The sequence below is a fragment of the Chelonia mydas genome, chromosome 2 (genome assembly GCF_015237465.2).
Source record: "Chelonia mydas isolate rCheMyd1 chromosome 2, rCheMyd1.pri.v2, whole genome shotgun sequence".
Taxonomy (NCBI): Eukaryota; Metazoa; Chordata; order Testudines; family Cheloniidae; genus Chelonia; species Chelonia mydas.
This window is the reverse complement of record NC_057850.1, coordinates 191337755-191351385: the sequence shown is the minus strand read 5'-3', so window position 1 is coordinate 191351385 and position 13631 is coordinate 191337755. Positions and strand designations below refer to the sequence as shown.

At 40.0% G+C, this 13631-nt stretch overlaps 1 protein-coding gene across 2 annotated transcripts in view; it reads right to left on the bottom strand.

Moving 5' to 3' along the window:
• NEK10 (NIMA related kinase 10) overlaps window positions 1–13631 on the bottom strand; it is a 171286-nt gene that overhangs the window by 16023 nt on the left and 141632 nt on the right. Inside the window, exons 32-34 of one of the 2 annotated variants that reach the window (XM_043540909.1) lie at window positions 9826–9941; window positions 2924–3034; window positions 458–566 (exon numbers count right to left, since the gene is read on the bottom strand). In XM_043540909.1, the coding sequence (XP_043396844.1) occupies window positions 458–566; window positions 2924–3034; window positions 9826–9941 (336 nt within the window). The remainder of the gene's footprint in view (window positions 1–457; window positions 567–2923; window positions 3035–9825; window positions 9942–13631) is intronic. The other variant, XM_043540908.1, reaches the window with a different exon arrangement.

Here is a 13631-nt window from a genome sequence, read left to right as displayed (position 1 = left end):
TTTCCTCTCCAACTCTCTGAGGCACCATCCAGAGAGGCAATTAAGTCATGTTAGTGCAACCACTTTAAAACATGGTATAAGAAGAGTTCTTTCTTGCACAGTGTTTAAATATGGCTTTGCTTAAGACCCAAGTGGAAGATTTTCAAAGACACAAGTAAGAGGCACCAAATTCCCACTGACTTTCAATGGCGGTTAGGCACCTAACTGCAATTTGTCTCTTTGAAAAAATCCTCCCCCAAACTCAAGAACATATTCTTTTAAATGGTTATGTCTGGTTCACAGTCACAAAGTATCCTGTCTTTTAAATCAGTTGCGCAAATACGACTTAATTATCAGTAAAGACAGTAACTGATAACAAAGAGTTAATTTCTCTTTACTGAAAGCTTCCAATCTCAATACCATGTATCCGACTTGAAAAGTGTATTTCAGATCATGGGTTTTTGTTTGCTTTCCTTACCTGTTCTATCATCTGGGGCCAATATATTTCCCCCTGAGGAGTGAAGTAACAAATGGCAATCTGCTATAAAAAAGTTGGGCTCAATCAGTTCAGGAGAACCCTGAAGCAGCTGGAAAAAAGCAAAAACCATATTAAAACTACATTTTTTACACCAAAAACTTCCATCACAGAACATAAGTAGTTTTTCACTCTCCTAAAATCCAGAGTTAGAGGAGAAAAGGGCTTTCAATACATTTGAAATGAATAAAGAACTGGTCAAATCTGTCATGAATGCTCTACTTTCTTCCCTTCAGAGGTATTTATCAAACACTGAAGGCAGCCAAACTGCACGCAGTATAAGCCTCACAGCTATGTGGTACATGTGAAAGAAATATTAAAGTGCTAATTTGTATGAAAACAAAAAAGAAAAAATGTGTTCTCAAAACTAGGGGAGAAATAGTCAATAGTTTGAGACTTTCAAAGTTTGGTACGTAAAGTTAAGTTCCTAAATTCATATTTAAATTGCCTGATTTTCTATCAGTGGGCTCTCATCACTTTTGATTTCAACTGACTGCTGTGAACATATGAAAATTGAGAATCAAATCATTTTGGGGTGTCTACATAGGGATGTAGGACCCAGTATCATTTTGACAGTACAATGTCATCTTTGTAGATAAATAAGGAAGAAATGTCTGTCCCCATACTCTACAGTATCTCCAGCATAATCAACACTCTTCTCATTTTAATGCTATAGATTCACACTGGTTAGACACAAACAAAACCTATTATGGGAGGTCCCGTACTCCACCCTCACCTCTGGCAACGCAGGAATCTTTCTAACAGTCTGTTCTTCTAATCCAATCACCTGCTCACACTAATTTTAGATGTTTCAGGCAATAGGCCTTCCACCATTTCCCACTGAAAATGATTGTACAATATAACAATATCATTGTCCGGGAGGGTCTTCCAGGGCTCATCCTAAACTTTTCTCTACTTAATTGAATCCCATTAACTTCTAGTTTTACTACAAACTACGCTTCACGTTGGTGGCCCTGGGCTGAGATTCTGAAATTTGCCACCCAACTCCCACTGACTTTTAAATATTTAGTTTTTACTTCTTCCTCATCCATCAATCCTCCCAGCCCCCTGAACGTTTTTCATTGTTCTATTAACTGCTTCCAACTTGCCTACATTTTTCTGGTAGGGAGATATTCGGAACTGAATTCAGTCTTCCAAATACAGTCTCCCTACAGAAAGGGATTATCACCTTCTTGTACCACAATGCTTCTGTGTACGTGGCCCAGAATCACAGAGGCTGAATCTATATCTGACCAGAAAAAATACCCTTTAATGCTTGCAAGTCTTCAGTAATTTTCAAGTGGTGACACTGAATTATTGCTAACAGACTAGTCAACAATTAGGATGAATAATTTGGCTTCAAGAGCATTGGGCAGTTTCAGTGCTTTCTAAGAATTCATGCTTTGAGTAGAAAGAGGTTGTTCCAAAATACCAAAATATTGGTAATGATAACATAACAGGAGTTGACATAATCAGCTCTATCAGCCTTTAACACAAAAAGTTAGCCCTTCCCCCCCCAGTTTAAACACAGTTGCAATTTGATCCTAGGACAAGAAAAGGGAAGGTTAAATGATAAAAAAAAAAAATGCAACCCTGTTTGTTCTGTATTGTGAAACATTTCTTGGTAAATAATTAATAAAATATTTATGCTAACAGAGGCCCATTTTTGAGACTATTGAGCGAGGGAGGCATTTGCATTTTAAAAAAAAATAGCAAGCATTAATTTTCCTTTAAGCATTATGCCTTGAACTGAAAAAAAATTCTATTTCATATTTATAAGACAAAGATATGAGAATCATCATATTATGTTATAAAATAAATTTCAGAAAACGTGTATGTGACTGTTTTGATCTCCTGCTGTTTTATTCTAAATCGCTCCCTGCTACTATCCTGATCTGATCCATGAAAGGAAAAACAAGTTCTCTGATCTCTGAGGAGGTGGATTTTATGTTTTGTTTATTAGCAGCTGGCTGGATCTTTCCATTTACAATGTGTGTGCCTCTGATCAAAGACAAAATCTAAAACCAATCTGTATCATTGCTTATCTAGACCTTCAGACTTTTCAACTAAAAGGTGGCTAAAGCATTTGCCTAAACATTTTCCTCAAAAATTAGAAACAACTTCAAATTAATCAAAGTTTTTGTGATACTAACTAAAAATCGTTTACTGGAATCAGAGTGTGGGGATAATGCCAAAAATTTAATTATTTGAAAACATAAGTAAGTTTTTGTTAATCAGATACTTATTTTTTATGACTAAACTAGAAGAAGAACATGAAGAACATTTCAGAGCATCTTAATTAACCTTTATAAAATTCTTCTCCCCCTCCCCTTGATTAATTCATATAGCATAATTCAAATAGAAAAGAGATGAAGACCACAATGGATGGTACGTCTCACAATACTGCACCTTTTTAACTTCCAATTTCAAGTTACAAGGATTGCTCTGTTGGCTGAAGAGAGATTTCTTGAATCTCTCAATAACTCTTCTTTTCAAGTGGCAATGCAAAGCTGGAGGAAGCTATAGGGACAGAGAAACAGCTGTTATCACTGCTCAATTTTGACTCTTCTACAGACCACATTTCCTACAGTGTTATTTTTGAAAATGGTAGTTACACTGTATATATAGACACTGATATTTAATAGCCCAAGTAATAAACTACTGTATGGAATCTGAAACAATGCATATTGTAATAATGTTCTTTTGTTCACCCACCCTGTTAGAAGGTGTTGGAACCTGAAGAGATGGTAACTGGGCCCAGCTCACTGTGACAGGTGTAGCTTGTTATATTGATTGTGGATATAGAGGGGGTAGGACTGGCCCCACTGGTCAGTAAGTAATCTAACATCTGGGACTAGGTAGTCTTAAGGGAGGAACCCTAGGAAGAACAGATCCTGAGGAGAAGTCTTGGGCTGGATTTTGTGTTGGTTATCTTGAATTACCAGGATTGAAATCAGTGGAACTATATATGAGGATAAGGGCTTGATACAATGCAAAATAAAGTGAATGGGAATCTTCCCCTTGATTTCAATGGGCTTTGCTTAAGGCTGTAATACACTACTCAATATGACAAAGTGTGGCTGAATCTGGCCCTTCTATTGTAAGCTTTCCAGGACAGGAACTTTATATTTTACTTGTCTGTAAAGCATCCAGAAAGGTTTTGACTTTATACCAATACAGGAAAATTTTCCATCTCTGTTCTTGTGCATCAAAATCCATTCCCCTCTTTTTCTCTGTTTAACAAAGAAAAACATGCAGCATATTCCAGATGGTGAAATAGGTCTCTTATAGGAGAATCCTCTGAACTCTCTCTTTTATGAAAGATGAAATCTTTTGTGTTTGAATTTTTAAATCACCTTTCCGCTCTAAAAATAAATGTAAAGTCCCAATTGTTAGTCAGGCCCTATTGTCAGGTCAGCTTTTTACTTATAGAATCATACAATATCAGGGTTGGAAGGGACCTCAGGAGGTCATCTAGTCCAACGCCCTGCTCAAAGCAGGACCAATCCCCAACTAAATCATCCCAGCCAGGGCTTTGTCAAGCCTGACCTTAAAAACTTCTAAGGAAGGAGATTCCACCACCTCCCTAGGTAACGCATTCCAATGTTTCACCACCCTCCTAGTGAAAAAGTTTTTCCTAATATCCAACCTAAACCTCCCCCCCTGCAACTTGAGACCATTACTCCTTGTTCTGTCATCTGCTACCACCGAGAACAGTCTAGATCCATCCTCTTTGGAACCCCCTTTCAGGTAGTTGAAAGCAACTATCAAATCCCCCCTCGTTCTTCTCTTCCGCAGACTAAACAATCCCAGTTTCCTCAGTCTCTCCTCATAAGTCATGTGTTCCAGTCCCCTAATAATTTTTATTGCCCTCCGCTGGACATTTTCCAATTTTTCCACATCCTTCTTGTAGTGTGGGGCCCAAAACTGGACACAGTACTCCAGATGAGGCCTCAACAATGTCGAATAGAGGGGAACGATCACGTCCCTCGATCTGCTGGCAGTGCCCCTACTTATACATCCCAAAATGCCATTGGCCTTCTTGGCAACAAGGGCACACTGTTGACTCATATCCAGCTTCTCATCCACTGTAACCCCTAGGTCCTTTTCTGCAGAACTGCTGCCCAGCCATTCGGTCCCTAGTCTGTAGCGGTGCATGGGATTCTTCCGTCCTAAGTGCAGGACTCTGCACTTGTCCTTGTTGAACCTCATCAGATTTCTTTTGGCCCAATCCTCTAATTTGTCTAGGTCCCTCTATATCCTATCCCTACCCTCCAGCGTATCTACCTCTCCTCCCAGTTTAGTGTCATCTGCAAACTTGCTGAGGGTGCAATCCACACCATCCTCCAGATCATTAATGAAGATATTGAAAAAAACCGGCCCCAGGACCGACCCTTGGGGCACTCCACTTGATACCGGCTGCCAACTAGACATGGAGCCATTGATCACTACCCGTTGAGCCCGACAATCTAGCCAGCTTTCTATCCACCTTATAGTCCATTCATCCAGCCCATACTTCTTTAACTTGCTGGCAAGAATACTGTGGGAGACAGTGTCAAAAGCTTTGCTAAGGTCAAGGAACAACATGTCCGCTGCTTTTCCCTCATCCACAGAGCCAGTTATCTCATCATAGAAGGCAATTAGATTAGTCAGGTATGACTTGCCCTTGGTGAATCCATGCTGACTGTTCCTGATCACTTTCCTCTCCTCTAAGTGCTTCAGAATTGATTCCTTGAGGACCTGCTCCATGATTTTTCCAGGGACTGAGGTGAGGCTGACTGGCCTGTAGTTCCCAGGATCCTCCTTCTTCCCTTTTTTAAGATGGGCACTACATTAGCCTTTTTCCAGTCATCCAGGACCTCCCCCGATCGCCATGAGTTTTCAAAGATAATGGCCAATGGCTCTGCAATCACATCCGCCAACTCCTTTAGCACTCTCGGATGCAGTGCATCCGGCCCCAGGGACTTGTGCTCGTCCAGCTTTTCTAAATAGTCCCGAACCACTTCTTTTTCCACAGAGGGCTGGTCAACTCCTCCCCATGCTCTGCTGCCAGTACAGTAGTCTGGAAGCTGACCTTGTTTGTGAGGACAGAGGCAAAAAAGCATTGAGTACATTAGCTTTTTCCACATCCTCTGTCACTAGGTTGCCTCCCTCATTCAGTAAGGGGCCCATGCTTTCCTTGACTTTCTTCTTGTTGCTAACATACCTGAAGAAACCCTTCTTGTTACTCTTAACATCTCTTGCTAGCTGCAACTCCAGGTGTGATTTGGCCTTCCTGATTTCACTCCTGCATGCCCAAGCAATATTTTTATACTCTTCCCTGGTCATTTGTCCAATCTTCCACTTCTTGTAAGCTTCTTTTTTGTGTTTAAGATCAGCAAGGATTTCACTGTTAAGCCAGGTGTTATGTCACCTGCCATATTTACTATTCTTTCTACACATCGGGATGGTTTGTCCCTGTAACCTCAATAAGGATTCTTTAAAATACAGCCAGCTCTCCTGGACTCCTTTCCCCCTCATGTTATTCTCCCAGGGGATCCTGCCCATCAGTTCCCTGAGGTTGTCAAAGTCTGCTTTTCTGAAGTCCATGGTCTGTATTCTGCTGCTCTCCTTTCTTCCTTGTGTCAGGATCCTGAACTCGACCATCTCATGGTCACTGCCTCCCAGGTTCCCATCCACTTTTGCTTCCCCTACTAATTCTTCCCGGTTTGTGAGCAGCAGGTCAAGAAGAGCTCTGCCCTAGTTGGTTCCTCCAGCACTTGCACCAGGAAATTGTCCCCTACACTTTCCAAAAACTACTTATATCGGTCATCATTCCAATATGGAGGATATAGTTATCCTATAACACATATTACACTTTGGGCTTGATTCTCCACTGCCTGGTACTTTGTATAATCATTTACCCCTGTGTACAGAGGGTGTAAAACTACCTTTCTGATTTGATAGCACTTGACACAATCACAGTGCACTGGTGCAAATAGCTACACAGGGTATAACTCAGTGGAGAATCAGGATCCTTGTGTTCAAATTGTCTGGACCAGGATTATATTCATAGATGTGATTTAACCCATGTTACACTTCATAAATTTATATGAACAAATGCCATTTTATAACTAAATGGAAACTTTCTGACACATGAAAGGTTTGACCACTATTCAGACCATCTCCACATATCTTGCTATAAAGTCTACTTGGTGTTTTTTGTTTGTTTGTTTTTTGTATTTTTCTGGGAATAACTGTGGTTATTACACTAGTATAAATCCAGAACAATTATACTGACTTTAATGGAGTTATTCCTGATGTACACAGGCCAAATTGAGATCAGGACCTGTGGGCTTCATCAGAACCAGTTACATCCAGATATATGCTGCTTTCTTTTCACGTAGACAATGTCTTTCATATGTTGTATTGTAAACCCTTAAGAACTTTCAGCCAATCAGATGATGAATCCTATCGGTAAGCAGAAGCATGTGATACCGTGTGAATTAATACCAAATACCTGCATATGTTGGGGGCATTGTGAGGTACAGGGGTTTAGGGAACTGCAACTGAAATTAACCAGAGTTGTCTCAGCTGCTGCCGTCTAATTCCAGATTCTGTTTCCATGAAATCAGATGTTAGATCAGTGAAAATAAGGCCAAGGTTTTACATAATGGTTTTTAAAAAACTTATTCTTACATTATTTTTCAGAGACCAGACCAAAACCTGTTTCCATGGAAACTGGATTGGAAAGACTGCTGGCAGCCAAGAACCAGCAATAAGAACTCTCCCTTGTAAACCTCAGCTTCTAGTTGTCAGCTGAGATCTGCAATTGAGCATTTTAAAAGCCAGCTACATGTTTAAAGTCTGTTCTTCCTCAGATCTGTAACAAAAATAAACAAATAATTGGAACTCTCAAGGGATCTGCTTACAAGGCATGGAGCCTTTCATCCACAGGTCACCATTTCAAATCTAGCCCAAATTGAAAGCGTTGTTACTGCTGAGAGATACTGGGGACTGCTTGGATTACAAAGCATTTTGAGACTGGGTGTGAATGTACCCTTCACTTCCGACAGCTGTAACAAACACTTAGGGTGGCACACCTAAACCAAGACCTGTCTGGCCAGAAACTAGCACTATGTGGGTGGGAGGCTTTCATGGGGTATTGTGACCACAGTGGGTGGGTATGTCAGGGGAAGGCAGAACAAATAAAAACTGGGAGAGACTGAGGCTTTGTCTACCCCAGATTTTTGTTGGAAAAACTTTTGTCAATCAGGGGTATGAAAAAACACCCCGACCAACAGAAGTTTCACGGACAAAAGCCCCAATGTGGACAGCACTATGTCAGGGGGAGACACTCTCCCACCAACATAGCTACCGCTGCTGGTTGGGGGTGGTTCAATTATACTGGCAGGAGAGCTCTCTTCCGCCGGCATAGAACGGCTACACGGGAGACCTTACAGCAGTACAGCTGTGCCGCTCTAAAGTCTGTAGTGTAGACAAAGCTTGAGGCTATGGCTATACTACCATTATGTCGGCAAAACTTACATCGCTCAGGGCTGTGAATATTCCACCCCTCTGAGCAACATAAGCACTAGTGTGCACAGCGTTATGCCCATGGGAGAGCGTCTCCCACCGACATAGGTACTGCCGTTCGTTGGGGTGAATTACGTCGACAGAAGAGCACTTTCCCATTGGCATAGAGCGGCTACACAAGTGATCTTACAGCAGCGCAGTTGCATGGGTACAGTTGTGCCATTGTAAGCTCTCTAACTTAGACATAGCCTGAGAAACAGACTGACAGCCGGAAAGGCATTTCAAAGCATGGTGTCTGATTCCGGCAGAAACCTGGGGAGTGGTTTTTTGGGTCGGGGTGCAGATTGAAAAGAGTGTTCTTGGTCCTGTGAGCAAAAGAAGCTGTTTCCTGCGATTTGATTCCCTCTGTGTTCACAGACACAGGATGTTTATACATTTTCTATAAATAAACAAAACTGCATCAAAGAAATACCTATCAATGAGTTGTACTTCCAACTAGAATATCCCCAGCGCCCCAAACTCTGACTAGCCACGTGGGTAGAACAGAGGCAACAGTATCAACATTTTTACTGTCTGTTCAGTGGACTGCGTGAAGTGAGCCTTGTGGCTGCTGCCCATTCTTAGTTATCAGGTGTCCATGCTATGATAACCACAAATGGTTTTAATTAATGTCTCTGAGGGCCACCTGAGGAGAGAAGCTGGGATTTAATGGGTGTGGAGCCTGAAATACTTGCTTATCTCTCCAGGTGGGCCCTCCAACACACAACTAAGGCACACTGATAGGTCAGGGCAGGGCAGGGTAGGGAAGATTGCACAGACAGAGGATTTGCCACACTGGCATTAAATTCAATCATTTCATTTTCTTTTAAATTAAAAAGAAGTTTCTTTTTTTTCGCCTAGGGGATTCACTTCCAGCATTTTTCACCTTTGACAGGTATAATAATTTCAAGGATGTAAAATAGGTTAACGAGTCCTATTATGTGTGATATACAAATTCAGTTTGGCTGTTCTACTTTAAAAGAAAATTGAACCAACTTTGCTCAGCAATCTGAAAGCTCCAGTGGTAATAAGCACGTCTTGCCAAGTATAAACTGTGAATTTTGGAGGGTAAATTGGCATTCATTTAAAATTAGTAATTGTGACCTCTACTACTGAGTTGAAGCCATGCTGCTGGAGAATGAAATCATTTGTTATACTAACAGTTTGAGAGTACAGTCTAAGAGATTTATACTAGTTACAGTTTTGCTTTAGTACCAGTTTGAAATCAGAGCTGCTACTCCTTTAAATATTAAACACTGAATTTCTTCAATTAGCATTAAGTCAGAATAGAAACTGTATTTAAATTCAAAATATTTAAGCTAACTAATGCATTCAGCAATTGAAGTACTGTGTTAGAAATAACAGGAAACTGTTAAAAATGACTAAACGAATAAAAGAATTTCATGAAATCTTTGTGTCAGTGTTTTATATTAAGTCATTTGAAATACAATACTCATATTACTGGCATGTCAGAATGTTATTAAAATAAGTTTCTGTATAAAATCCATTTTAATGAGGTGAGCCAATGGCATTTCTTAATATGACTCACTTATTACCATCCTTCATATACTAATATTCAAGGTTAGTTTTTATTTTAAAAAATAATATTTTTAAAAAATATCATGCCATCTGTAAAAATGTCAAGTTCTGTTGTTTTTAAAGAATAGCAACTAAAATAGCAACACTGTAGCACAATCATTTCGGCATCAACAAGCAAACAAGAGGATGGAGTGTTCTGAAGGAGCAGAAATGCGTACCTGAGTGATGTAGATTATTTTGTGCAGCTGAATTAGAATCTGCTGAATAGGGTCACTGATCTGGCGCACCTTCCTTTGTGACACAGCAATTCCTGCAGATGCTGCAGATGATAATGCTACAATCAGGAGGAGAGCCCATTTTGTTGTTTTTCCGGGACATATCACTAGTGTGTACAGATTATTTTTTAAAATTATTGTTTCTATATGGAATCTAGACAAAAATAGTCCTTTGCCTTTTAATCTCTGACTTTTTCCCCAATAATGTCCAAGTCTGAGATCAGTTCTAATATTACAAAAGGATAAAAAGGTTAAACTAAAAACCTTACAAGTTAGATCGCCTTATTAATCATAAATTCAAAAGGTAAAATCACTTTCTCTGCTTCATTCAAACTAAAATAGATTATTTGGGAGACAAGAGGCGTAAATATATTTTGCTACTCATAAAAGCCTTTTCAATTTTATGTGTAGGGTTACCTAACAATATAATAAACACAATCCTCTGATTTTAATTGTGGCAAACTATCATTTATTTTGCACACAGATTAACACATGCTCCTTTGCTTTCAAATATTTTATTACTATTAACAAGTATCTCTTTTACCTTAGAGATTATAATATGTTTTATGTAGATAGTATGGAAGTATTATTTTCACAAAATAGTTTTACTCCCACTTATTGTACCATATGTTCCTTGTTAACTTTTCTTTCCAATATCTAGCCGCATCAGCTTTTGAGAACACCTCAGTGGCAATGTGAGACAATGGATTTCCTCATGTTTTCTGTTCATTGCCTAACTCAATGAAAATGGTAGTTATTTGTCAGAATTCCCTGTTCCTGCCAGATACCATTTTGGCTGACAGACCCCCCCCCCCCCCCCCCCCAAAAAAAAAAATTCAGGACAGGCTATGGAGGAACTTGTTAAAGGCCTTCTAAATATCATCATAGTAAGCATATTACTGAATAATTGGCATATATCATGCATAATGGAAAAGGCCATGGATGCTAATCAAAATGCAATGCTGTAAATGAAGCCCATCGTTCCACTCCCCTATCCTCTGCCCAAAGAAGTGTTAATGCAATGTTATAATTGAGATTTCAAATCTATAGTCCCCATGGCAAGTGTATCTCAGCGTCCTAGCACATAAGCAGAATTATGTATTATATGGTGTTAGTGTTGTTGCTCTACATATTCTGTATGTATACATATACACACATATAATTTGTCTGTATGTACACTGTGGCAAATTGCCAGTAGGATTATGATGTGTCCCACGCTTCCTCTTCTTGGGTCGGTTCAGGGCACAGTTTCCTGCCCCTGAACTAGGGTATTTACTGTCCCACTAGTAACCCAGAGAAGGGTAGTGGAGAGGGAGGGACCCGGGCCCGACCTCTATTCCGGGTCCCAGCCCAGGGCCCCTAGGGATAGTGGTAAACCACTTGAACTAGTGCTTCCTTCCCCTGGGCTACTTCGCTTTCCTGCTCTTCAGCTTGTGGGGCTTCCTGCCCTCCCTCTCTGCACAAGCCAGGTGTCTCTTTACCTAGGGTCTTGGTCTTCTAGCCAGCCACGGCACTTCTCCAAACTCTCCTCTACTTCAACTCCTCCAAACTGCTCTCTGCTCCAACTCCAAACCACTTTACTCCAACTCCTTCCCCTGGCTGATTGAAGCAGGGGGCTTTTATCAGGTGACTAGCTTCAGGTGCTCTAATTGGCTTCAGGTGCTTTTAATTAATCTATAGGGCAGCAGCTGTGTGCCAGAAACTAGAGAGGGGAGCCCCTGAAGCCAGCTAAAAGGGCTCCCTTCCTTGGCACGCTTGTGGAGAAGGAGGTTTTGAAACAGGCTAGACAACGTCAAAGGAATCAAGGCCTGGAAAGCACAGCAAAAAAAATCTCAAAAATAATCAATATAAAAATTAATTATTGTTGAATTTTACATCTCAGTATTTTAAACTATGAGCCAGATTTGAGTGTGTGTGTGTGTGGTGCCAAGGGATCAATATTTCTTGCTTTTCTAAGATTGATGTTGTGTGAAATTCCAGTTGTTGCTATAAAATTGGTTCCATTCGTGCCATGGAGTACAAGTGGCTCTGATAATAATGACTTGCACCAGCAGGTAACTGAGTCCTTTGTGTGGTGGCCCTAGAGATATGGAACTTACTTCCCTTGACATCCATCTCAGCCAATCCCCACTTTTTAAAAAACATTTGAAGACACACCAGGTGTTTCCAGCTGAAATCCCTATCGGCTCCTGTGTATGACTCCTGTTTAATGACATCATTATGTCTTTTTAGTGTTTTATTTGTTTTTTTGTATTGTCTGTTAATTGTGTTTTGTTATTGTTTTGTTATATATTTTAACTGTGCTGCAGACTGATCACCTTACCATGGGGCACTTTATCAATAAAATTAACATTTTCTGTAGATTTAGTAGCATGTATTTACTCTGTTTCATAGTCCATCATGCTACATATACATGAGTGGAGATTCATACAAGCAGAGCTACCTTCATCTATGAATATGCAGGGATAGTTGGCTATAAAACCTCAAACTTCCAGATTCAAATTAATTGAATATTGATAAAAAGGTGAGTATGGGTTATAGAAAACATCAAATGCAAATACGAATTTAATCTCCATGTATACATGTGTGTGATGTACTCATATGAGGCATTGGATTTTTTAAACACCCCCCCCCCCTTCTGTTGGTCACATAAGTAACCTTGTTTCAGGATACTGAGTACAGACTTTACACATTAAGAAGTTATTGTTTTATCTGGTTTGTAAAGTATTTCTCTCAATAAAATTTCAGTCTTGGTAAATTTTCTGAGCATAATCATCATTTCATAGAAGTGGAAGTAGACTTTTGCATAAGACAGCTGATAACAAATAATTCATTGTGAAAGTGGTAAGAAAATGGATTGCAGAAGATATCATCCCAGTTTAGAGACCATCTTAAATAAAGATCATGGCCTACATTGTCAGAAGTGAATAGTGATTTAGGGTGTCTTGTTACTTTGGGTTCCCAACCTAAGACATATTAAAAAGGCCTGATATTCAGAAAGCAACAAGCACATACCCTCAGAAAATCATGCCCCTATGTGTTGTCTCCAGTTTCTCACCCTCACTGAGAACAGAGGCACCAATAATCTTTTTTTTTAAATTTAGCGCTTTGAATTTTAATTTTTCTTTATAACTTCAGTTATAACTTAAGAACACATTATGGGTCAAATTTTCAAATACAGGAGGTAATAGGTATGCATACAAAAAAGTACACACACCTGGGGCGTGCACCAGTAACTGCTTCACTGTGTTTGCAAAGGTGGATTTTTACTGATGCACTTGTTGAATCTCTGTTTGATAATCCAGAACTATGTCTAACAGGAAAACTGGAGGAATTGGGGCAAAAAAAATTCAAAGTAATTTTCTTTAACAAAAGCAATGATTCATAGTTTTAGAATTAAGAATTGTGACGGGGCAAGGCCAGATGGCTATAGAAGAATAGTGGGAGATAGATATATTAGCTCCAGGCTAAACAAATCCCTGGTACCAAGATAAGTGAAATGGCAGCTGCTCCAGGTCAACTAAGACACCTGGGGCCAATGAAGAACTTTCCAGAAGGTAGGGAGAATGCTAGGTTGATTGGGACACCTGAAGCCAATCAGGGGCTGGCTGAAACTAGTTAAAAGCCTCCCAGTTAGTCAGGTGGGTGTGCATGTCAGGAGCTGTGGGAGGAAGTTGTGCTGTTGTAGAGACTGAGTAGTACACACCATATCAGGCACTAGGAAGGAGGCCCTGAGGTAAGGGTGAAGT